At 45.2% G+C, this 26,890-nt stretch overlaps 1 protein-coding gene across 2 annotated transcripts in view; it reads left to right on the forward strand.

The window, feature by feature from the left end:
• LARP4 (La ribonucleoprotein domain family member 4) overlaps positions 1 to 26,890 on the forward strand; it is a 184,458-nt gene that overhangs the window by 92,121 nt on the left and 65,447 nt on the right. For both annotated transcript variants that reach the window (XM_030198258.1, XM_030198259.1), the window contains exons 8-9: positions 17,059 to 17,112; positions 17,869 to 18,099. In XM_030198258.1, coding sequence (XP_030054118.1) covers positions 17,059 to 17,112; positions 17,869 to 18,099 — 285 coding nt within the window. The remainder of the gene's footprint in view (positions 1 to 17,058; positions 17,113 to 17,868; positions 18,100 to 26,890) is intronic.

A 26,890-nucleotide genomic window follows, 5' to 3' on the forward strand; every position in this document is an offset into this window, starting at 1 on the left:
TATACCAAACTAAAAACGAAAACAAACTGATATTAAACAAAAACCCATTCAACCTCTGTTCTCGAACTTCCAAATCCCTCCCCAAAACTCCCACTAGAACTCTTGTTCCCAACTTATAGAGGCCTACCCAGGCCTCAGTCGCCGTGATGAGTACTCCCCGCCCCCCCAATACCTCCCCCGAGGCACACCTGCCAGGTCTTTGACAATGTAACACCCCGCGTTCTCCATAATGCACGATCTCACCGATGGAAATACTATCGGGTATTATATAATCACCAATTTGCAAAGTTATTCTCCTACATTCATATTAAATGAAACTTAACCCCCCATAAAGGTCTCACAGATAGACAGCAATCATTGGTCCATGTCGCTTCAGATGAATCATTTGTGCCGCCACATTGTTGATCTAGAACATCGGCCCTCTCTCCAACATAGAGCAGCCGTGGTTCTTAAATTTTTGCGCCATGTCTTCCTCCCAGTTATGTTCCCTGCCTTTCTTCCAGATTCATTTTGTTCCTTGTATATAGCATTTCCTCCTCAGCGTCTTGAAAAAAATGAGGCTTCCCTCCATTTGTAGTAATCAATCACACTGGATACAGCAGTGCGAAGGGCACCTTTTTCTTATATAACAGGGCACAAACATTTTGAAAAGCCTTGGGTTTGGTTGCTACTGAGGCTGAGAAGTCCTGGAAGCATAGAATTTTATTATCATATTGTAAGTCCACCGCTGCTCTTGTAGCCCTCAGTATTTCTTGTTTGAGCATAGTTCAATAATTTGCAGATCACCATACATGGCCTTGTCTCAGATGGTTTTAATGTTCCCAAGCGGTGGGCCCTCTCCATTCTTAAGGGGCCCACCTGCTGTGATAGTGTAAGGGCCTTCGGAAGCCAGTCTTCCAAGAACTGCCTCAAATCTACTTCTCCGTTGGATTCACAAATCGCAGGTTGTTCCTTCTTGAGCGATTTTCAAGATCTTCGATTTTATCTTCAAGCTTTGCTATCACCGCTCTAAGTTCACTTTGCCCCGTTTCCTGCTGCTGGAGTCTGTCTTCCACTGTAGATAATCACTGTTGATAAGCTTATAAATCTGTATGCATAGTTTCCACCCGAGTTCCTACTTTGTCTTCTATCTTTTGCAATTTTTTGTCCATGGAGTCTTCCAGAATAACGCTCAGCTGTGCTGCCACCTCCGCGGCCCACACTGAACTCACCAAGGGCCCACCTGTTTGTTTCGCCTCTGCCATTTTGTCTCCAGCACAACCACGGTCAGACAATTTTCTTGTCGTTTTACTAGACATCCTGGGGGCAAGTAACTCAGATGGCTCCGAAATATCAATCCAGAGGCTTTCCACTTTCTAAATATGCTAGGAGAAGAACGACCAATGGGCCTTGGGGGGAGGGAATTAACCCGTATAGGCAGGAGCACTCCTCACACGCGCCCGCTCTTCAGCTCAGCATCACGTGACCTCCTTTTAGTTTCTTTTTAATCATTTTTCTCGTTTTATTATAGTCGCCCTTTCAAAATTAAATGCAACTACAGTAGATTTCCTTTGCAGGTTCATCCCAGATAGTAGCTCAAACTTGATCATGTTATGATCACTTTTTCCTAGGGGACCCAGCACCACCATCTCTCACACTATGCCCTGCATGCTACCAAAGACCAGATCCAAAATAGCTCCCCCTCTTGTCTGTTCCTGGACCAGCTGCTCCAAGAAGCAGTCGTTTATTACAACTAGAAATGTTATCTTCCTGGCACTCCCTGATGTAACATTTATCCAGTCAATATTGGGATAATGGGAATCACCCATTAGTATAGCGTTCCCAATTTGCCAGCTTTCCTAATCTTTGTAAACATTTCTTCATCTATCTGTTCGTTCTGTCCCGGTGGACGGTAGTTCAGCCCTACAAGAATACTCCTTCCCTTCACATATGGAATTTCTATCCATAATGATTCCACACTATCTGTCATGTGGAATGTTTATTTTATTTGACTCAGTTCCTCTCCAATTTTTTATAAAGTTCCTCATGAGAGACTCCTGAGAAAACTAAAGAGTCATGGGATAGGAGACAAGGTTCTGGTGTGGATTAGGAATTGGTTATTGGACAGAAAACAGAGGGTAGGGTTAAATGGTCATTTCTCTCAGTGGAGGAGGGTGAACAGTGAAGTGCCACAGAGATCTGTACTGGGACTTGTACTATGTAACATATTTGTAAATGATACGGGAATCGGAACAACGAGTGAAGTGATCAAATTTGCAGGTGATACAAAACTATTCAAGGTCGTTAAAACACATGCAGACTGTGAAATATTACAGGACGACCTTAGGAAATTAGAAGACTTGGGCATCCAAATGGCAGATGAAATTTAATGTGGACAAATGCAAGGTGATGCACAATGAAAGAATAATCCAAATCATAGCTAGCTGATGCTATGGTCCACTTTGGGGGTCAATGCTCAAAGAAAAGATCTGGGTGTCATTGTAGATAATACACTGAAATCTTCTGCTTGTTGAACAGCGGCGAACAAAAAAGCAAACAGGATGCTAGGAATTATTAGGAGAGGGATGGTGAATAAGATTGAAAATACTATGCCTTTGTATCGCTCCATGGTGCGTCCACACCTTGAGTGTTGCATTCAATTCTGGTCGCCGTATCTGAAAAAAGATATAACTGAATTAGGGAAGGTTAAAAGAAGAGCGACCAAAAAGATAAAGGGGATGGAACTCCTCTCGTATGAGGAAAGGCTAAAGAAGTTAGGGCTCTGAAGCTTGGAAAAGAGACGGATGAGGGGAGATATGATTGAGGTCTACAGAAGCCTGAGTGGTGTAGAACGAGTAGAAGTAAATCGATTTTTTTTTTTTTTTACTCATTCCAGAAGTGCAAAGACTAGGGGACAATCGAGGAAGTTACACAAAAATGCTTTTAAAACAAATAGGAGGAAAAAAATTTTCACTCAACGAATAGTTAAGCTCTGGAACTCTTTGCCGGAGGATGTGATAATGTCGGTTAGCATATCTGGGTTTTAAAAAGGTTTGGACAAGTTCCTGGAGAAAAAGTCCATAGTTTCCTGTTGAAACAGACATGGGGAAAAAGCTGCTTGCCCCAGGATTGGTAGCATGCAGTGTTGCTAATAATTGGATTTCTGCCAGGTACTTGTGACCTGGCTTGGCCACTGTTTGGAAATGGGATACTGGGCTGTATGGACCATCGGTCTGTCCCAGTATGGCTACTCGTATGTTCTTACAATATTCAGATTTTCTGTAAAGTTTGATGCCTCAGTTCTCTCCGTCTGAAGACTTAAAAAGTCTCCTCTTGGCTTAAGTCGAACTTCCTTTTCTTGAACTCCTCCAAGTGTGAAGCCATCCTCTTTCCGTCCTCCCAAAATATCTTACTCCCCCCTCCTTTGTTGGATGGTCACTCTCCTTTTTCGCAACTCAGTTAAAATACTGTTATTTTTTGTTCCTTTCTTACCTTCAAACCACAAATCATGGTAGTTCAGCCTTCTTTGCCTTTCACTGAGTGTGCTCAGTCCGCCTTTTCCTCCCTGCTTTGATGTTACATCCACTCATTCTTGGTTTTGTCATTTCCCACCTTGATTATTGCAACTCCCTATTCGTCGGTCTCCTACTCTGGTCCCTGAAGCATCTCCAATTGGTCTAGTCCACAACCGTTAAACTCCTGCACAATGCACACCTTTGACCTTGTCACTCCCTCTGTGCAGAATACTGGCTCCCTGTTTCTTCACACATTACATTCAAAATTCTCTTTCTGGTTTTCAAATCCATTCCCCCCCCCCACCCCCCCATACTCCCCTCCACTGTGTAGATAACAACCTGCTTGCCCTTCCCCCTTCCTCTGTCATGTGACTCCTCTACCTGCTTCAGTTACCTGGGCCCCAAACTTTTGAATGATCTACCCCGACTTATCAGAAATCAGACCTTTCTCCCTAAATCTAAGCAAGCTCTAAAAATACACCTCTTTTCCGCTGTCTTTTCTAACTGCACACACTTTCATCTCAGCTTCATCTTCATACACCTCCCTTACCCTTTTTTATTCTTGGTATTCTGTAAACCACTTTTGTACCTGTATGTAGGCCCCAACGGTATTTCAATTACTTGGAAGTAAACTTAGGACATCTTAGTGACTAAACATCTATGCCTTTTTGAAATCTAGGCTAAAAGCCCACCTTTTTGATGCTGCTTTTAACTCCTAACCCTTACTCACTTGTTCAGTACTCACGTTTTATCATTCCCATCTTAATAATTCCCTTACCCTTATTTGTCCTGTTTTCCCTAATTACCGTATTTTTCGGACTATAAGACGCACTGGACCATAAGACGCACCTAGGTTTTAGAGGAGGAAAATAGAAAAAAAAGTTTGAAGCAAACCGTGTGGTAAAATATTTAATAACATACCATAAATAACAATATTTAACCAATGTAAATGTAAACAGAACTCAACAGCAGCATTAACAACCATTATTACTTACTTTAAGCTTTAAGTACAGAAACTACTCTAATCATCAGGGAACCCCAAGAACTCCTCGTCACTACTGGCCACATTTATGAGGCTCAGTTCCTCAGAATCACTAGCATCACTGTCTTCACTCTGTTCATAGAGGATGTCATCTTCAGAGCCGTCTAAGGCATTGCTGATGCCACATTTTTTGAAGGACCTCACAACGGTTTCATCCTTAACTGACTGCCATGAGGTTTTCACCCACTCACAAACTTGGGTGAAAGTGGGCCTCTTCATTCGTCCAGTTGGTGTCAGATCATGATTTCCAGCAGCCATCCATTTATTCCACTCTTCTCTCATTAAAACTTTAATGGCTTGTTAATGGAAACGTCCAAAGGTTGCAACTGGCTGGTAAGCCCCCCAGGAATTACGGCTAGATGGGTTTTCTCTTCTTTATTTTAAATCTTTTTTATTGAAGTGTATAAAGAATACAACAAAGAACCAATGACATTTGAAAAACACAATATATGCTACAAATGTTGAATTCTCAATAAACATGTTATATACGATCACATATCTTGTCTCCTTTGAAAGTCATTAAGTTTCATCTATTCATTGTCTCATTGTATGAAACCTGTTACTTAATGTTCGACAGATGGCCTTTCTGATACCACGGACACTTGTGATCCTTCCGCATACTTCAACTCATTTTCTTCTTTTATCCCTAGACCCCCCCTCCCCCCACCCTCCCGTCCTTATAATTATAAAGATCAACAGATTTTCTTGGTGATCCTGCGAAGCAAACAATGTTCCTCTAGTGCTTATACAGCACTACAGCATATTAAAGAAAACTCTGTTACAACCTTATGATACGTGGGTTTTCTCTTCTTTAAATCTCTTTTTTGTGGCTTCAGTGATATGTGCCCTAAACTGGTCAAGCACTAAGAGAGCAGGTTTTTTCAGAAGCCCTCCAGGACGTTTGGACCACACTTTTTCTATCCATATCTTCATGCCATTTTCGTCCATCCATCCTTTGTCATGAACATGAACAATAACTCCTCTTGGGATTGCCTCTTTTAGCATGGTTTTTCTCTTGAAAATCAGCATTGGTGGCAGTTTGGTGCCATCTGCACAGCAGGACAACACAACCGTGTAATGGGTTTTCTTAAGCCCTGAGGTTTTCACGGTTATGGTTTTGGCACCTTTCCCATCAACAGTCTTGTTTGATGGAACATCAAAGGTTAACAGGACTTCATCCATGTTCCCAATCTGGCTTATTTCAAATCCATTTTTCTTTCTTGCATCCAGTACAAATTTGTGAAAAGACACAATCATGGATTCATATTCTATAGGCATTTTTTGTGCAATCCTACTTTTGGTGCACATAGCAAGACCACATCTCTTCATAAATCTGTGGCACCATGATGGTGATCCAGTGAAGTCCTCAATGCCTTTCTCTGTAGCAAGACGTTTGGCTTCATATATGATCATTTTTGTAGATACTGAAAAGCCATTGTTCCTGTGACGTGTGATCCACTTCTAACTGTGGCCATTTTGCAGCATGCCCACGAAAACATTGTTTCGTTTTGTCCGCTGTCTGAGAAGTTCTGAGAGAAGAGGACATTTCTCTGGTAAGTGAACGCTACTTTGCTTGTGCTTTGGGAACTTAAAGATTGGGGTTTAAAGGAGGAATTGTAGGTTAGTGTTAGGCAAACTTAAAAAGCAAATTTCAACAGCTAACAGAAAACAGCTAATCTCCATAGTCTTTTCCACTTAGTTTTAAAAGCCTTGCACCACAGCATTAACAGATAGAATCTAACAGCCACTGCAGGATCTAATTTAGTATTAAGGGCGAATAAAAAGAGAGAGAGAGGGGGAAAAGCAAGCAGGGCCTAGTTTAGAGGAATAAAAAGAGAGAGAGAGAGAGAAAAGCAAGCACCATTAACTAGTTGCCATAGTGTATAAACCCCTTCCCCACAGTTTTAAACTGAACTTTTCTCTAGAAATAGGCATTTTCCACATAGTTTTAAACTGAAACTTTTCTAGAGGTAGGAACTCCTTTGTTCTAAACGGCAGTTATTTTTCTTTTCCTTGGCTGCTGGAGAGTTAGCTCATCCAGTGACCTAGTTTTAAACTGAAACCTTTTCTAGAGGTAGGAACTCCTTTGTTCTAAACGGCAGTTATTTTTCTTTACCTTGGCTGCTGGAGAGTTAGCTCATCCAGTGACCTCAATTAAGTGATAATTAAGGTGTGGGGGAAGTAAAATACTTGCATAGGTTGCTCAAAAGAGGCCCCTTAGATTCAAAAGTATATAAAGAGGGAAGGTCCCACTGAACTTTCTTTCTGAGAAGTTCTGAGAGAAGAGGACATTTCTCTGGTAAGTGAACGCTACTTTGCTTGTGCTTTGGGAACTTAAAGATTGGGGTTTAAAGGAGGAATTGTAGGTTAGTGTTAGGCAAACTTAAAAAGCAAATTTCAACAGCTAACAGAAAACAGCTAATCTCCATAGTCTTTTCCACTTAGTTTTAAAAGCCTTGCACCACAGCATTAACAGATAGAATCTAACAGCCACTGCAGGATCTAATTTAGTATTCCCACCCACCCCTAGGACAACTCCTCATTTATAGTCAGTTATTGTAATTAGGGTAACAAGCAAGGAGTGCTCTTATAGAGTTTTAAATACATTTCATTACTATCTAAGAAGGAAATACTAAATAAATCATACAATACACTATATAAAGTAAAATACACTTTTATATTAGGCTAATATCCTTAATACTGTAGCAAGTTTTAAAATATTGGAAAACTCAAAAACACTAAGATGGAGTCAGCAGTCCAGCAGCGAGAGGGGTGCTATCCAGTCTTTTGCATTGAGTGTCACATGTATGATTATCTTCCAGTTGGTGAGATGTCATATGTTTGCGCCCGATGCAAAGAGCTCCTAGCTCTTAGAGAACATGTCCGTTCTCTTGAGGCTAGAGTAGCAGACTTGGTGGAGCTGAGGGAGACAGAGAGGTACATAGAGGAGACCTACAGGGATGTTGTAGAGAGGTCCCACCTCCAGTCTAGTAGCCCTTGTGCTACCTTGGAGGAGGGAGGTCTCCTAGAAGGAGAGCATCACCCTGGTGAAGTAGGAAGTACTCCTGTAGCCAGGACCTGCCCACCAGGGGATGTACTATCCTCTCGCACTGAGGATATGTCTCCAAGTGCTGCCCGGGAGGGAAAGGTTAGGACAGCTGTTGTAGTTGGTGATTCGATCATTAGGCATATAGATAGCTGGGTGGCTGGTGGACGTGAGGATCGCCTGGTGACTTGCCTGCCTGGTGCGAAGGTGGCGGACCTCACGCGTCACCTAGATAGGATTTTAGATAGTGCTGGGGAGGAGTCTGCTGTCTTGGTACATGTGGGTACCAATGACATAGGAAAATGTGGGAGAGAGGTTCTGGAAGCCAAATTTAGGCTCTTAGGTAGAAAGCTCAAATCCAGATCCTCTAGGGTAGCATTTTCTGAAATGCTACCTGTTCCACGTGCAGGGCCCAAGAGACAGGCAGAGCTCCAGAGTCTCAATGCGTGGATGAGACGATGGTGCAGGGAGGAGGGTTTTAGATTTGTTAGGAACTGGGCAACATTCTGGAGAAAGGGGAGCCTATTCCGAAAGGATGGGCTCCACCTTAACCAGGGTGGGACCAGGCTGCTGGCGTCGGCATTTAAAAAGGAGATAGAGCAGCTTTTAAACTAGAAATGGGGGGAAGGCCGACAGTCGCTCTAAAGCGCATGGTTCGGGAAAAGGTATCTTGCAAAGATACCTCACAAACAGGGAAGATAGGGTTTCTGGATAGTGAGGTTACACAACAGACCGTGGTAGGCCAGGTGCCCTTAAATACAACTAAAGATCAGACAAAAGATGTCAAATCAGTAGTGTCAGGTACTAAGCATCATGCAAATAAGAACAACAAACATACTCTGAAATGTCTATATGCAAATGCTAGGAGTCTAAGAAATAAGATGGGAGAGTTGGAATATATTGCACTAAATGAAAAATTGGATATAATAGGCATTACTGAGACCTGGTGGAAGGAGGATAACCAGTGGGACACTGTCATACCAGGGTACAAAGTATATCGTAATGATAGGGTGGACCGGACTGGTGGAGGGGTAGCATTGTATATTAACGAGAGCCTTGACTCAGATAGATTACAAATTCAGCAGGACACAAATCACACCTTTGAATCACTGTGGGTTGAAATTCCATGTATAAAAGGGAAAAAAATGGTGATAGGAGTGTACTACCGTCCGCCTCGCCAGGATGAGCAGGTAGACACAGAAATGATAAAAGAAATCAGAGACGCGAACAAAATGGGCAATGTGATGATAATGGGTGACTTCAATTATCCAAATATAGACTGGGTAAATGTAACATCGGGACACGCTACAGAGATACAATTCCTTGATGAAATCAAGGACAGCTTTATGGAGCAACTGGTGCAGGAGCCGACGAGAGAAGGAAAAATTCTAGACTTGGTCCTTAGTGGAGCGCATGATCTGGTGAGAGACGTTATGGTACTGGGGCCGCTTGATAACAGTGACCATAATATGATCAGTTTTGACATCGACCTTGAAGTAACTGTACACAGAAAGTCAAATACGTTAGCGTTTAACTTTAAAAAAGGAGACTATGATAAAATGAGAAGAACGGTAAAAAAAAACTTAGGGGGGCAACTGAGAGAGTAAAAACTGTACAACAGGCGTGGACGCTGTTCAAAAATACCATCCTGGAGGCCCAGGCCATACATATTCCGCGAATTAGAAAAGAAAGACGGAAGTCCAAAAGACACCCGGCCTGGTTGAAAAGTGAGGTGAAGGAAGCTATTAGGGCTAAAAGAAACGCCTTCAGAAAATGGAAGAAGGAACCGTCTGAAAATAACAAGAAACAGCATAAGGAGTGTCAAAGCAAATGCAAGGCGCAGATTAAGAAGGCCAAGAGGGAGTATGAAAAAAAGATAGCATTAGAGGCAAAAAAACATAGTAAAAAATTTTTTCGGTATATTAAAAGCAGGAAGCCGGCAAAAGAATCGGTTGGGCCGCTGGATGACCGAGGGGTAAAAGGGGCGATCAAGGAAGACAAAGATGTAGCGGAGAGACTGAACGAATTCTTTGCTTCAGTCTTCACCGAGGAAGATTTGGGTGGGATACCGGTGTCAGAAATGGTATTTCAAGCGGACGAGTCGGAGAAACTTACTGACTTCACGGTAAACCTGGAGGACGTAATGGGGCAGTTCGGCAAACTGAAGAGTAGCAAATCTCCTGGACCAGATGGTATTCATCCTAGAGTACTGATAGAACTGAAAAACGAGCTTGCGGAGCTACTGCTAGTGATATGCAACTTATCCTTAAAATCGAGCGTGGTACCGGAAGATTGGAGGGTGGCCAATGTAACGCCCATTTTTAAAAAAGGCTCCAGGGGAGATCCGGGAAATTATAGACCGGTGAGTCTGACGTTGGTGCCTGGGAAAATGGTAGAGGCTATTATTAAAAACAAAATTACAGAGCACATCCGAGAACATGGATTACTGAGACCAAGTCAGCATGGCTTTTGTGTGGGGAAATCTTGCCTGACCAATTTACTTCAATTCTTTGAAGGAGTGAACAAACATGTGGACAAAGGGGAGTCGGTTGATATTGTGTATCTGGATTTTCAAAAGGCGTTTGACAAGGTACCTCATGAAAGGCTACAGAGGAAATTGGAGGGTCATGGGATAGGAGGAAATGTCCTATTGTGGATTAAAAACTGGTTGAAGGATAGGAAACAGAGAGTGGGGTTAAATGGGCAGTATTCACAATGGAGAAGGGTAGTTAGTGGGGTTCCTCAGGGGTCCGTGCTAGGACCGCTGCTTTTTAATATATTTATAAATGATCTAGAGATGGGAGTAACTAGCGAGGTAATTAAATTTGCTGATGACACAAAGTTATTCAAAGTCGTTAAATCACGACAGGATTGTGAAAAATTACAAGAGGACCTTACGAGATTGGGAGACTGGGCGGCTAAATGGCAGATGATGTTTAATGTGAGCAAGTGCAAGGTGATGCATGTGGGAAAAAAGAACCCGAATTATAGCTACGTCATGCAAGGTTCCACGTTAGGAGTTACGGACCAAGAAAGGGATCTGGGTGTCGTCGTCGATAACACACTGAAACCTTCTGCTCAGTGTGCTGCTGCGGCTAAGAAAGCGAATAGAATGTTGGGTATTATTAGGAAAGGTATGGAAAACAGGTGTGAGGATGTTATAATGCCGTTGTATCGCTCCATGGTGCGACCGCACCTTGAGTATTGTGTTCAATTCTGGTCGCCGCATCTCAAGAAAGATATAGTAGAATTGGAAAAGGTGCAGCGAAGGGCGACTAAAATGATAGCGGGGATGGGACGACTTCCCTATGAAGAAAGACTAAGGAGGCTAGGGCTATACAGCTTGGAGAAGAGACGGCTGAGGGGAGACATGATAGAGGTATATAAAATAATGAGTGGAGTGGAACAGGTGGATGTGAAGCGTCTGTTCGTGCTTTCCAAAAATACTAGGACTAGGGGGCATGCGATGAAACTACAGTGTAGTAAATTTAAAACAAATCGGAGAAAATTTTTCTTCACCCAACGTGTAATTAAACTCTGGAATTCGTTGCCGGAGAAAGTGGTGAAGGCGGTTAGCTTAGCAGAGTTTAAAAAGGGGTTGGACGGTTTCCTAAAGGACAAGTCCATAAACCGCTACTAAACGGACTTGGAAAAATCCAAAATTCCAGGAATAACATGTATAGAATGTTTGTACATTTGGGAAGCTTGCCAGGTGCCCTTGGCCTGGATTGGCCGCTGTCGTGGACAGGATGCTGGGCTCGATGGACCCTTGGTCTTTTCCCAGTATGGCATTACTTATGTACTTATGTCCGTTTTTTTGTAGCTGATCCTCCTGTTTCCTCCATTCCCGTATCATTTTTTCGGTTGGAGGTGGCCCAAAGCAGGGGCGTAGCTATGGGTGGGCCTAGGCCCGTCCAGTCTTGGTTCAGGCCCACCCAGAAGCGCTACACCCAAACCAATTCCCTCCCTTCCCTCCACCCTCGCATGTCCAGCGCCTCTCTACCTACGTTTCTTCCTTACCCACCCGCCATCCTTGCCGCAGAACTTGCTGTCTCTCTATGATCGCTGCCCAGCAGGAACCAAACAGCGCGTCAGAGCCTTCCTCTCTGACGCATCTCATGCAACTTCCTGTTAACGCAGGCTGGGTGGGACGCGGCAGAGAGGAAGGCTCTGACACAGTGCTGATGCGCTGTTTGAAGTTCCTGCTGGGCGGCGATCATAGAGAGAGAAGTTCCGCAGCATGGATGGCGGGTGGATAAGGAAGACACGGAGGTAGCGCCCTGGCGGTGCCGGAACTGTGGGAGGGGAGAGAGAGGCGCTGGACATGGGGTTGGAGGGGAGGGAAGGGGCCCTGGACATGTATGCTTGTGGATGGGAGGTTGGAGAGAAGGGAGAGATGTGCTGGGCATGTAAGGAGATTCTGGAGGGAAGGGATAGAGTTGCTGGATATGTAGGGGGAGAGAAGGGATAGAGGTGCTGGATATGTGGGTGGGAGGGAAGGGAGAAAGGTGCTGGCTATGTAGGAGGGAGAGAAGGGAGAGATGTGCTGGGTGAGGGTGTGGGAGGGAAGGGAGAGAGCTGCTGGATTTGTGGGGGAGGGTAGGCGGGAAGGGGGAGAGGTGCTGGGCATGCAAGGGAGGCTGCAGCAAAGGGAGAGAGGTGCTGGATATGCAGGGGAGGACTGGAGGGAAGAGGGAGAGATGTGGACCTGCAAGGGGGGCGAGAACGAAGGGAGAGAAGTACTGGACCTATGAGAGGGGGAAGGGTTAGTGTTAGAGGAAAGGGAGAAGGATGTTGGATCAAGGAGATAAAGGAATGGGGGGGGGGGGGGTCAAATGCTGAACCCACAGTGGAGAATGAACCAGATGCATAAGGGAGAGGGAAGAGAGAAGGAAAGTTGCTGGTTAGAGAGGAAAGGTGTGTGGGAGGGAGAAAGGGGACATAGAGAGGTACAAAGAAACAGAAGGGAAGAGCATTGGATGGGAGCATGGGGACAGGGACACAGATGAGATGCTGTATTGGGATGACATATGGGCACATAGGGGCAATGCCTGACATAGGGGTGGGGAGGGAGATATGGGAATAGAGATACAATGGACATGGGGATGGGGGTATGGGAATAGAGATACAATGGACATGGGGATGGGGGTATGGGAATAGAGATATAATGGACACAGAGGGGAGATACCAGACAAGAGGGAGAATAGGAACACAGATGGGAGATGCTGGGCATGGGGTGCATGGGTGCACAAAGGAATGATGATGGATGCGGGGATATGAACACGGGAGATTCTGGATAAGGAAATATATGGACACAGAGATGGGAGATGGATGGTGGACATGGAGACAGAAGAAATGTCAAATGGACAGGAAAGACACAGGGAAGCAGAAACCAGAGACAGGGACCAATATGATATGAAAACTAAAATGACCAGACAACAAAAAGGTACAAAAATTATTTTTATTTCTATTTTGTGATTAGATTATGTCAGAGTTGGCATATGTCAGACATGGCTGGGGCCCAGGGAAGAAATCTAGGAGAGGACCCCAAAGCCCATTACCAGGCTGCACCTTCTTCAGCTTCTGGCAGGCTTGGGGCTCTCTGGCCAGAAAGCCAAGCACAGTTGCCCTATTTGCACCCCCCCCCCCCCCCCCCCCCCCAAAAAAAAAAAAAAACCATCATCCCTGGCATGTGATACCTTTAAATTTTGTACAAGAGGAAATGCCTTTCTTTTTTGTTTCTCTAGTGTTGTACTACATGCAAGGTCTGGTTTCTTGGGAGTTCAGTTTAATTTATATTTATAGAGTTTGTGGTCACTTATTCTGTATTTGGCTCTTGTGTTCTGTGTGCGTGGCCCCGAGGTATTCTGTCACCATGAAGTTTCTATGTAGCATTCTGTAGTAATTTGGCTTGTTCAGTTTTCTTGATAGATGTATCAATATTTTAGAGCCGCTTTTCATAGGTAGAGGATCCTTGTTTTGGAAGTTAGTGCTGGCATGGTAGATTTGCTCTAGATTCTGAGTGACTTTTTGTTTGTAGATTTTTTAAAATTACTTTACAACATTTCTATTATTGAGATTACCAGAATTTCTTTGTATGGTGAGTTTTATGGGGAAATGTCCTTGCTGTGCTCTGCATCCATTATTGATGGAAGGCCAGGAGGTGCTCTGGATGCAGAATGTGTTTGGCGTTCAGTGTTTGGCTTTCAATACCATATGTGTGTTGGAGGACCTTGGCTCAATGGGGGCTGAAGAAGAGTGCAGTTCCTTGTACTTCCTTTAGCTCTCAATTAATTGGCCACTGAAGCCTGCACTGCTTCCCTCATTGAAGTAATGGGGAGTGAGGTAGAGGTGCAGCTTGGGGTGGGGTAGGGGTAAAGCATGGGTGTATTAGGTGGCTGGGTTTTTTTTCTCTTTCAAAAAGTTGGCAACTCTAGTGCCCACCCATCCAACTTGTTGGCCCACCCAAAAATTGCCTTCTGGCTACGCCACTGGCCCAAAGTGTTTCTCCGCTGCTCTGTTACCATGTTCTTTGGCGTACTTCACTACCTCCAGTTTAAAAGGGATTTTATATGAAAGCCTTTTCTGCTTTGACATCTTTCCACAATTACGGTAGATTCAGCAGCATACTACGGTACGCTATTTTATCTTTCTGCAACAAAATACAGTAATGACAGAACTATCAGTTCTAGGGCCCCCTCCCTCCCTCCCTGAGTTCCAGGGGGACCTGCCTCCCTGAGTGCCAGGGCCCCCCTCCCTCCCTCCCTCCCTCCCTGAGTTCCAGGGGGACCTGCCTTCATGAGTTCCAGGGTCCCCCTCCCTCCCTGTGTTCCAGGGGATCCTGCCTCCCTGAGTTCCAGGGCCCCCCTCCCTCCCTCCCTGAGTTCCAGGGGGACCTGCCTCCCTTAGTTCCAGGGCCCCCCTCCCTCCCTGAATTCCAGTGGGGCCTCCCTCCCTGAGTTCCAGGGCCCCCTCCCTGTTCCAGGCCCCCTCCATTCCAGGCCCTCCTCCCTCCCTGAGTTTCCAGGCCCCCCTCCCTCCCTCCAAATTCCAGCCCCCCCTCTCTCCCCCTGAGTTCCAGGCTCCCTCCCTCTGAATTTTAAGTCATCCTACCTCGTCAGGTCAGCGCGAGTGAAAAGCATGCAGCCCTTCCCTTCTCTCTTGCTCAGCTCTGGTCCCGCCCTCATTTCCTGTGGACCAGAGCAGAGCAAGAGAGAGGGGAAGGGCTGCACGCTTTTAACTCGCGCTGCCCCGACGAGGTAAGACTTAAAATTCAGAGGGAGGGGGCCTGGGAGGGAGGGACTAAGCTGGCAGTCGGTGAGATATTGGGGGTGCTTGAGCACCCACGGAGTCGGCGGGACACCCCCTCCTTCCAGCCCAGGGCCCGCAGCATCGCCCCACTCCTGCCGCCGCCGGCTTCCTGCAGCGGCGATCCTGCTCCTGCCTTCCCGCTCCACCGCGAACTGCTACATTCGGACTATAAGACGCACCCCCCATTTTCCTCCCAAATTTTGGGGGAAAAAAGTGCGTCTTATAGTCCGAAAAATACGGTAGATTGTAAGCTGTGTTGAGCAGGGACTGTCTCTTCATGTTCAAGTGTACAGCGTTGCATACGTCTAGTAGCGCTATAGAAATTAGTAGTAGTAGAGTTCTCAAGACGTCATACTGCATTATTTCTACCATCTCTATTGTCTAAGGCTTCAAACACACTTAGACATGCTCTTACTTTTATGTCCTTGGTGATAAGACTGCCAGTTGTCCACTGTGTGTTAGTTTCTCGATTCGTAGAAGGGCTTCATATCAAATGACCATTCAGAAGCATCTTCTACCCTAGGACCTTAAGATAATCCTTCTCCGTTGAAACCATCACAATGGAATGTTTTAATCAAACATGTTACTTGAAAGGTGCTCTTTCTAATAGTAGCTACCTTGACAGAAAGAAGAATTGAACTTCAAGCCTTAGTTATCTGAGTCCTATACATAGTTTCTTCATAAGAAAGTAGTTCTTTCCTAAGGTAGTAATCTGTTCCATAGTGAAAAGGAAATAGTACTTCTATCCAAAACCACTGTAAGTATTCCCAGCTGTCTGTTTCCTCAATCTCGACAACTGGCATTCTAGTAGCCAAGTGCATTTAGCAAATTGTCTAGTATTCGATTTGTTATTATCAAACTGGTGCGTTCTTAAAGTGAAATCTCATCAGATCAAAGCCACTGCGGCTATCGTGGCCCTTCTAAAATCTGCTTCACTGGATTCCATAGGCAAAGAAGCAGTTTGGTCCTCACATATCTTCGTCACGCTAATACTTTGTGACAGTGCATTCAGTCAATCTGCGCTAGACAACCTGTCTAGATATAAACAACTCTTGAATCTTTTTCTGACAATTGGACAGCTCATAACAAGTTGAGCAGCCCTGAGCTTTGAGAATCACCCACTTATGTGTCTGATTCAGTCTAGAGAGCTGCACGGGAGTGGAGATAGCAGGGTTCCCTCGGGTACCGTGGGGATTCCCTCCATCTCTGCTGGGATGGACCCAGGTCTATGGGATCCTCACAGAATTGCCTGCCCTCCCTCGAGTGCAGGTTGCCCTCCTGGCATATACCTCGTTACCCTGGTCTAGTGGCTTCGGAGCAGGAAAGATCCCCACTCTTTCTTGCCCTCTGCTGCGGCACTGATCCTCTCCTCTTTGCTCTTTTAAAATGGCTGCCGAGACTTCCAGTGGTGGCCTCGCGAGATTTCCACGGAAGTCTTACAAGGTCGCCACTGGAGCACAGACAGAGGAACAAAACCAGAGACAGGGAATAAGATAATTAGAAAAATAAAATCACCAAATAACAAAGGTAAGAGAAACGATTTTATTTTCAGTTTAGTAACTAAAGTACAATATGTCAGTTTTGAGAACTGACATCTGCAGTCTATATTTTGCACTATACAGGTGAAAATATGAGGGGGACACTTCATGCGATCAATCATGCAATTAAAAATTTTAATCATGATTGATAATGCAGTTAAATTTTAATCAGTGAACAGCCCTCCTTTTTACTAATATGTAGTCTGTCAGTAAGGTTGTGAATGTTTAACTTTTCTTTGTAGACTCCTGAGGCAGGCATCCAGTGCCGAAACACAGTGCTGTGTTGAGTCCTGTATGCTGAATTTGACCAGTACAGTTGTTTGCTGCATTTGACCATTAAAGCATTCTTCTATTTCAAACTCCTTTGTCTGCTGAGCTTTCTTTGATTTCCCACTCAGTTTCCCCTTCTTTACATTTTTTACATTCTGCCTGTTTGCCTACTTTATTCTCTTGCGCTGAGTATGGTCGGGGATCTTTATATTTTGACTGTTTAGATGGAATTCAAACACCAGCTCCTTTTGTCTCATAAATCAATAGTGATAATGTGACCCATATGTGTAATTCAAGAATGCAAAAATACTTTATAAAATGCCAAAGTTAGACACACTGATCTGTTTTTATATTTAGGCGTTTAAGTATCTAAGGGAAGAAGTCAAAACCTTTCAGGGCAAGCCAATCATGGTAAGTATGAACCAAAAGTGTGTTGCAGTGGTTTCACCCCCCCCCCCCCTCCCATTTATTTTAAGTAGTGCAGGTGTGCTTAATGCAAGATCTTGTGTGAGACCCATGTGAGTACTTGAGTTAGTGTTACTGCAGAGCAGGCGGTGTCAGCTTGAATGTGTGTCCTTTGTGGCTGATACATGTTCTTTATACTTCTATCAATTCAAGCCCAAAAGACAAGGTTCATGCTGCATCGTCAACAGTTTTCGTTGATAACTTTGCTTAACTGTGACTGTACCGCAAGATAGATGCTGTTATCCTTTGCATGCTATGTATCCTCTACTCTGTGTTCAGTCTTTTTCCTCCTCCTATTCTCTACATCAGGAAGTGCTTCCCTGTTGAACAGAGGGGGAGGCCTGAGGTCCTCGTTCTATTAGTGCCATCCAGTCTGTTTGTCATATAGTCTTAGAATCCCAGTGGCCCCCAGTGCCTCTGTTTTTGCTTTGTCATGATTTATTAACTGCCATTATGAAGAAATGGGTTACTCGTGTCTTTTGCTGAAAGTACTTCTCCAAATGTAAGCTCTTGGGTCATGGAAATCTGCTGTGTGATTTATGCTACAGAGGCACTATATACAAGTAAAATTAATTTGAACTGCTGTATCCTGTCTGTTCCATTGCACAAATTATACATAGGCAGATTAATGTTAATCATGTACTTAATGTTCTAGAAAATCAGATGAAAAATAATACAGAAGCTTTGCTTAATTCCTTGCAGGCTAGGATAAAAGCCATCAACACGTTTTTTGCAAAGAATGGTTACCGGACAGTGGATTCCAGCGTGTATAATCAGCCAGTTCAGACACAAGCACAGTTCCCCTCCCACCTCTTCATGCAGCCTGTATATAGTCCCCAACAGCAGCAGCAGCAGCAGCAGCCATACTCTATCTACAGCATTGTGCCCCAGACATGGTCTCCCAACCCTGCACCTTACTTTGAAACACCACTGGTAAGAAGTGAAACTGAAGCATGGCAGGTGACTTGATCTTAATTTTGAATACTGATGGTATCTGTACCTTTGGAATATTTATTTATTTATGAACATTTATACCCCACTTTTTTCCACATACATGCAGACTCAAAGTGGCTTACAATGTACCGAAGAATCAATTACAATAACAGTAGATAGGGTAAAAGGGAAAGGGTGAGAGAGTCTAAAATGGGCTGTGGAAATCCAGACGCTGAGATGGACCAGAGTGGAACGAACAGCTCTTGGCAAGGCAAACCAAAATTGGGAACAGCTGTAAGACCCAGTAGGCGCAGATGAAGTGCAGAGGCAGCAGCAGTACATAGCCTGTAGAGTGGAAGAGATTCCCGGAGGCGAACGACAACAGCACGGCGGGGCCCGAGATGTCAATGGACCCGGCAAGAGCACCGCACAGGAACAGGGACCACACCCAGCAGGAATCAAAAGCAGCAGACCCCTGCAGCATCTGGCGGTTCAAAAGGAAGCAAGACCCACACAAGGTGCAGCCATTCCCAGAAAGTCTCCCCAACGGGAAGCAGGCCTCAATGCCCAGCAGCCGGAAACAAGCAGCGCAGAAGACAGTCGCGGTCAGAAGGTCAAGCTGAGACGCCAGTAGCCTGATGGAAAGGCTGGAGGAGAGCTGGGTCAAAGAAACACCAGGGATGAACCGATCAAAAGTCACACAAGCTCCCTGCATCATGGGGAGCCGGTCCACGCTCACTGGATCCCAGAACCGCACCGCCGATGTAATCTGGCTTGCAGCCGGTCCACCGACACAATGATACGGGACGGAGAACCTCACCCCCCCCCCCCCCCCCCCCCCCCCCCCCCCCGGATGCCTCGATCCGAAACAGGTGGCAAGGCAAAAATCAGACCTCTGCGGCACCCAAGGAAGCCGGCACGGGCAAAACTGGCCAATATAATGATAAACAATGGGTCAGCTCCGCGATGGTATCAGGAGCTAACGGTTCTTTAGCCCGTTAATCAGCGGCCATTTTAGAAATATGATAGAGAAGATTAGAAAGTTGTACTTCATGGAGTACATATGGTTTACAAAGGCATTCTTTACATTTAGTGCAGATGTTCAAAATGTCTTGAACCAAAACAGCAGCAGTGGGATAAAAATAAACCAAGACAAAATTGCAGGACCTAGGAGGCAAGCAAAAGCTAAATACACTTAGTTAATAATACATAAAATGTTTTCATAAAGCCAATAAAAATGATCAAAAAGAGGCTGCTCAAAGTTCTATAAATATATAAAGGCATACTTTTACAAAGGATGATTGAATTAAGTGAGAGTGTCGGAGAGAATTTGTGTTGTCCTTGCTATTTTTTTGTTGGTTTGCTTCTCTGATACTGGTCAGCTTCATAGGAAAAGTATATGTATGTGAACTCAGATGTGGAGATGTGAGCTGTAGTTGGCATGTATGCCTCTTTTTTTTTTTTTTTTTTTTTCCTGAAACCACAAAAGCTATTTGCATAATTTTTTGACAAAGGAAAATTCCTTAGCGTCCCTCCAGACCTGCCCAGATTGTGACTGATGGACACCTTCCAGCAGGTGGAGTCTGAGAATTCTGAATCTATGGAGTGAGCCAATAAGAGCCCTTGCTAGGTAGAGAAAGATAGTTTTTTCAGTCTCCAGCAGGTGGAAGGTGGTGAGCCCTTCAGTCTCTCTCGTCTATCTTCATTTCTTCTGTGTATTTTTAGTGGATATTTTAAGCAGCAGAATTTCTGTCCTTTCTGTGCATCTGACAATTAGAACCTGGTTGTAGAGGCTGAGGTCCAGGGGGATCTCTGTTAACCTCGGTTGTGTTACACCCGGGTGGCCAGGTCCCTCCCCCCAAGTCCTTCCTATTCCAGTGCTGGTCACTGTGTTTTGGTTGAAAGCTCCTCAGTCTCTTCGAGGGAAGAGTTCTTGAGGCAGGGAGAGGCAGCCATGTTTTAAAACTGGGGAGGGGAAAAAAGTTTGTTACTGTGCTGTGAGCAGGCAAAGTGACTTTCCTGGTTATTTCTGGTAGCGGCTGTCCTCGGTTTCCCTCCCAGTGCCGGTTTAACGGTTGAAGTAAAAAATGAAAAAGGCAGCAAAAGCAAGCCGCATCACAGTTTTTCCTGCCGGCATGGCATAGTTTCTCTGACGCTGCGCTGTGTGTCAGCACTGAGGTGTAGGGGGGAGCGGATGTTACAGATACTGTACCGCCGTTGAAGGCATGTCAGAATCTGATCTCTCTCCCACAATTGTACCAGCCCTGCCCTTGGGGAGGGGGGGATGAAGAATCAGCAGTAGGCAGGAAGGCACCAGCAGTCCTGATTTTTGCTGGAACCGCCACCATTTTGTCCTCCGGGTTGGCAAAATTCCTGTCTCCCTGTTTCCTCCTTCAGCTCAGGCACAGTCAAGCAGTCTTTTTCTTCTCCCTTCGAGCTCTGAAGGAGGCTTTTCACTAGAGTGTGTGATTCTAATGTATAGAGCCTTTATGTTGCAAAAATTGAGCCCTTCTTTTTTTCTTCTGGGAGAAAATCAGTGGAGGGCCAGGTAGTGGTATCTAAGAGGCCTAGGGGGTCCTGGGATCTGGACGAGGATCTAAGGTCTGATCCAGACCAGGAGATGCCTTCCCTAGAGGAACATGATTTTTCTCAGAGAGGTCATATGGATGAGGACTCTGGTCAGGTGGATTCAGGGGCTGAACCTTTTATCCCTGGGGAGGACCCTTCTGTACTTAGAATCTTCCACAAAGAAGATTTGCAAGAAGTAATTTCCTTGGTTTCCTCTACCTTGCATTTTGAAGAAGAAGAGTCTCTTGCGGCAGAACCCCGCAAGGTGAACCTCCTGTTAAAGGGAGTCTGCAAACCAGGCAAGACCTTTCCTATGCATCAGGATATCAGGGACATTATTCAGGCACAGTGGGATGTCCCGGATTCAGCTTTTAGAACCGCTAAGTCGATGGTTCGTCTCTATCTGGTTCTTGAGACTGACAGATCCCTCTTTTTTTTTTTTTTTAAGTATTTTTATTACTTTTTTAACATACAGAGAACAGATGCTAATACCAACATTTGAACCAATCTCCTGCGTGTTCAATCCTCTACTCCCTCCCCCCCCCCCCCAACACATAATATTGATAATGACCGTTATGTCTACATGGTGCTGTTTTGTCCTAGTTCCATATTAAGGAGTTACTATAAGTTTGGGTGCGTCCAAATCCACGCCAGCTGCCAGTCTCCATGCTGTATACTTGTCCCACTGCTTGTAGAATTGTGTAATCCGTCCTGCCTTTATTGCAGTCATTTTGGACATTTGATAGAGATAATCCATCTTGTGTATCACCTTTATCACTGGTGGCATCGTGGGTTGCTTCCACGCCGACGCCAATGCAATCTTCCCTGCGACCAGCCACACCGAGGCTAGCCGATGTGCTGTCGATGAAATGGCTGCTGGTTGAAAATGTAATAGGCACGTCTCAGCCTTAAAGTCATATGGTTTCCCTATGATTTTTCCTAGCGTCTGAATTAGCTTCAACCAATACTCCTGTGCCTTGGGGCATGTCCACCATATGTGAGTCATATCACCCTTCTCCTTACACCCCCTCCAGCACCACCCGTTGCCTTTCTTATACATTTTTGCTATTTTGTGAGGAGTCATATACCATTGATACAACATTTTATATCCACTTTCCACTAGGGAACTAGAGATGGAAACTCTTAGCATATACATCAGTGCCTTATCCCACTTTTTGGTATCATAGCTTATCTTTAAAGCTTTTTCCCACCTTTGGGTGTAATATACTAGTGGATTATAGTATGATCCCAACGCTCTATATAGTCGAGATATACACCCTCTTTGACATCCTCCTCCCAAAGCCTTCTCTAAGGCAGTATCCTCTATGGTCAGCTCCCTTTTTGCCCTCCTATTTACATAATCCCAGATTCTAGTATAGTGATAAAGGTGTGACCCTGGCAAATCAAATTCTTCTTGCAATTCTGCGAATGGTATCATATTCCCTTCTGCCCATATTTGGTTTAAAGCTACCAACCCCTTTTGTTTCCATATTCGAAACACATTGTCTGCTGCCCCTATAGGGCATCCCATTGCTGTCTGTATCTTCATGCGCCTAAAGTGTTTCCTACCTGGAAGGAACTTCTGTCGCAGGGTACTCCAAGTTTGTAAGGGAAAACGTACTGCGGGGGGCGCCCATCCTATACATGTTAATAATTGTCTCTGCGGAGCCCATAATATAGCGTCTAAGTTCTCCATACCCAACCAATGCTTCTCAATTTGTATCCAGGGCTTTACAATGTTGGAACCCCATGCCACCAGCACACGTAATTGTGCTGCTTGATAATATTGGAGGAAATTGGGTACCCCCATGCCCCCCTTGTCTTTAGGTTGGAACATGATAGCTGCCCTTACTCTAGGTGGTTTATGTTGCCATATGTAAGCAAATACTTTGCGATGTAAGCGGCGAAAGAATTGTTTGGGGATCGGCAGGGGCAGTGCCAAAAATAAATATAGAATCTTTGGCAGGACCATCATCTTTACCGCTGATATCCGTCCCAACCATGACAGCTCCAGCCCTTCCCACCTCTCTAATTCCTGGAACAATTCTCGAATTTTGTAAGGAAAGTTTGCCTCATAGAGATCTGCTATTTTAGCTGTAAGATTGATCCCCAAATATCGCAGTGATCGAGTAACCCAGTGGAACGAATACCTCTGTCGCAGCGACTGCTCCAGCTCCTCGGGTAGGCCCACCCCCATTATCTCTGATTTGTCCATGTTCACCCGGAATCCCGATAGCCTCCCATACTCTTCTAAACTTTTCATTACCCCTGGTAGTGATTCTTGAGAGCGGGTTAATGTAAGCAAAATGTCGTCCGCAAACAACATTATCTTATAGGTCTCTGCCCCCAGGGTCAGACCATGTATATCAGTATGTTGTCTAATGCGTTGAGCCAGCGGCTCCATTGTAAGCGCAAACAACAGTGGGGATAACGAGCAACCCTGACGGGTTCCCCGCCCTAGATGTATTAGCTCAGAGCTCGATCCGTTAATCCGCAGTGAAGCAATGGGATTAACATACAGCAATGCGAGCCATGAGGTGAACTGTCCCGAAATGCCCATCTGCTCCAATACTGAGAACATGAATGCCCAGCGGACCCGATCAAACGCCTTTTCGGCGTCTAGTGATGATAGTAGTGTTGGCTGTTTCGTGTCCCCCGCTTCATGAATGAGATGGATCGCTCTCCGGATATTGTCAAATGTCTGTCTCCCTCCTATGAACCCCGTTTGGTCAGCATGGACCAATTTCGGCATCACCCGTTGTAATCGGTGGGCTAGGATTTTAGTGAAGATTTTATAGTCTGAACCTAGCAAAGAAATTGGGCGGTAAGATCCACATTTTTGAGGATCTTTTCCAGGCTTCAATAAAAGTGTTATAGTTGCCAGTCGCCACGAGTACGGTAGCTCTGTTTGAGAGTCCATTTCGTTAAATACTCGGACCAGTACCGGGGCCAACAGATTACTGTACTTTTTGTAATATTTATTTGTGTACCCGTCGGGGCCCGGGGCCTTCCCATTCGGCAGATCCCGGATGGCCCACTGCACTTCCTCCAACGTGATTGGGTTGGACAATGCCTCAGCTTCCCTGTTGTCAGCTTTGGGAGCCTTGCCTGGTTCAGATAGTTCTGAGCCTCTTGCGGTGTTGCTAATTCCTCAGCCTGGTATAACCCCTGATAGAATTTATAAAAGACATCCTTAATGTCCTCAAGTTTAGTGCATGTTTTCCCCTCGTCTGTGTTGATTGTGTGTATATAAGAGTTTAAAGCACGTTTCTTCAATTTATATGCTAATAATCTCGATGTTCTATTGCCAAATTCGAAATGTGTTTGCCTGACCTGTTGTAGCCGTTCTGCTACGTCTGCTAACTGTAGTTCCCTCAAAGCTAGCTGGATGGCATGTATGCGATTTTGATCGTGCTTTGATAAAGGTTGCTGTTGAGCTTTCAAGGTCAAGCCTAGCAATTCCGCGTGTAAAGCTTGTGTCTGAGCATTCACTTGCTTCTTGATGTGTGCTTGGATCGCTATTATTTTCCCCCTGATTACTGCTTTTAGGCCCTCCCATAATATCTGCGATGTGACCTCCCCATTGTCGTTAATAGCTAAATACTCCTTTATCTCTGCTTCTAGGCGGGTAATCACCGTAGTGTTTGCTAGCAACTCATCTCTAAAGCGCCACGTTGGGGTCTCTGGGGATCTCACCACCCACTCTAATTCCAATGTAACCGGTGCATGGTCTGACCACGTTCTTGGGAGTATTGATATTTCTTCTACTCTGGAGAATATGTTGGGAGGCCCTAGCCACATATCTATGAGTGAGTGTGAGTTATGAACCCCCGAGTGATATGTGTACCCCCTGGATTGTGGGTGTCGTTGGCGCCATAGATCTATTAAGTGCCAAGTCTCCAGGAATTTGTGTAACTGGGCTCTTTCTGATTGAGCATATCGCACTCCCTCTGTTGAATTATCTAGCTTTGGACACAACGTCAAGTTGAAATCACCGCCCACTAATAGAGTGCCATCGATATTCTTACTCAGCATCTTGGATACTTCCTTATAAAAGGCGCCCTGGCATTCGTTAGGGGCATATATGTTTAATAAGGAAAGCATCTCATTCCCCAGTCTCACTATCAAAAGTAGGTATCTACCCTCCCTGTCCCTTATTACGTTCTGCACTTGCCATGGGTACTTGTTGGTCAGTATGATAAGGACTCCCTTTTTCTTTTTTTCTTTGTGGTTAGATGCGAAATATATATGTCGACCTTTGCCCCCTGGACAGAGATGCTCCTTATCTGGTAGCAAGTGTGTCTCTTGTATAAAGGACACATCTGCCTTTAAGCGCTGCGTCTCTTTAAATAGCAGCTGGCGTTTTATAGGGGAATTTAGTCCCTTAACATTGAGGGTCATACATGTTATTCTACTCATCCCCAGATCTTGCAAGATAATCTATAGTTCATGCCCTCTAACTGATAGCTCACCCTTAACTCCCTTATTATGTTGGACACGGTCATCAAGTTTCCTCATTTACCTCTTCTACCTCCCTTCCCCCCACCCATCCCATTTTCCCTCTTCCCTCCTAATTGGCACAGCTGTACCCCGTGCATAGGTGTGCCTTTGGGAAAGAGACCTCACCCCCCTCTTTACACATATAAACATTTAGCATAACCCACCCGCAGAACAGTATAAAACCAGCAAACTGTAAAATATAACAAACCTACCACTTTCCATAAATCAAATGCACATCTTATAACAAAGTAGATTTATCTATTGACACCATATCTGTAAGTCTCATTCTGTAGATAATCTTCCCACTTCAACTGCTATTCTATGCTTCTGTTTTTGGTTTTTATTTTGATTTTATTTGTTTTAGTTGCTTCTTTTGTTCCTGCTCTTTTTCCACTTTCTGTTGCTCATTGTCCACTGGCTTCCAATACAGATCTTAAACGGGGGTCCGAGTATTGTCGCTGAAGGCGTCCCCTGCCCTTTGTCACTCGTTGCCAGCGCGGCTTGGTCGGTTTAGCCGTGGCAGATGGATGAGTTGTATTCCCCTCCTTAGCGCAAGAACCGTCAGGCAATATCTCTCTTGCTTCCTCCAGGTTACGTATTTGATGAAGCTTACCGTCTTTATAGAAGCGCAAGGCAAAGGGATAGCTCCAACGGTATCGGATCCCCTCAGTTTGTAGCAATTGTGTGAAGGGTTTCAATTCTGCTCGCCTCTTCAAAGTGCAAGCCGCTAAATCTTGATAGCAATGTACCGCATACGAATCCCACTGAAAGTCTGATGCCGCCCGGGATGCCTGCATGATCTTTTCTTTTAGCTTAAAGTCCGCAAAACATGCAATGAGGTCCTGCGGCTTATTTGCTCTTGGTGGTCCCAACGCCCGATGGGCGCGCACAATCTGATTCTCTGCTGGTTGCTTGTTGATTTGTATCGTGGTCAGCAATGCACTTGCGATCTTCTGCGCCACCCCCTCACAGTCAGCATATGTTGGAACCTCTGGAAGTCCTCTAAACCTTACATTGTTTCTTCTGCTGCGGTTCTCCAAATCCTCCAGCTTGTCCCAAATCTGTTGTGACTCCTGTTTGGACTCAGCTGTATGGCGGTTTAAGCTCTGTATTGCTTCGGCCTGCTCCTCCAGCCTGTCTTCATTCTCCGCCACGCGGGCGCCGAGTGCCCCTATCTCTCCTCTCAGGTCCGCCCCCAGCGCCGCGAGGTCCGAGCACATGGCCTTCAGGTCTGATTGAATTTCCTTCACCCAAGAGCCGATATCCCGCAAGGTGGTCTCTTCCTGTCCCGGGCCGTCCCCCGACTCAAACAGAGGTGGGGAATCATGCTCTTGCTGTTCGCTTGGTGAGTCGGGCGGTCGATCCGCTGAGGCGTCGCCATGTTTGTTCGCGGTTGCGTTCGCGTATGCGAATGCCGACAAATCAACCGCGGAGGCTTGTGATAACATCATGCCTTGCTTGGCTGTTCCTTATTATTGTTTATCTCTCTCAGCTTCCTCAAAAACCGCTGTTTTAGCGAGGTGTTGTTATTATTTCTGCTCGGGGCTCGTCGGAGCTCTTGGCTTAGGCTGCCATCTCCGCTGGTGACGTCACTTCCTCCTGACAGATCCCTCTTAAAGCCCCCTGTGGTGATGCGGAGGTCTCGGCAGTCACAAAAGGGAACGGGGAAATGGGACTTGATATACCGCCTTTCTGAGGTTTTTGCAACTACATTCAAAGCGGT

The sequence above is a fragment of the Microcaecilia unicolor genome, chromosome 3, assembly GCF_901765095.1.
Source record: "Microcaecilia unicolor chromosome 3, aMicUni1.1, whole genome shotgun sequence".
In the NCBI taxonomy this organism is placed as follows: domain Eukaryota; kingdom Metazoa; phylum Chordata; class Amphibia; order Gymnophiona; family Siphonopidae; genus Microcaecilia; species Microcaecilia unicolor.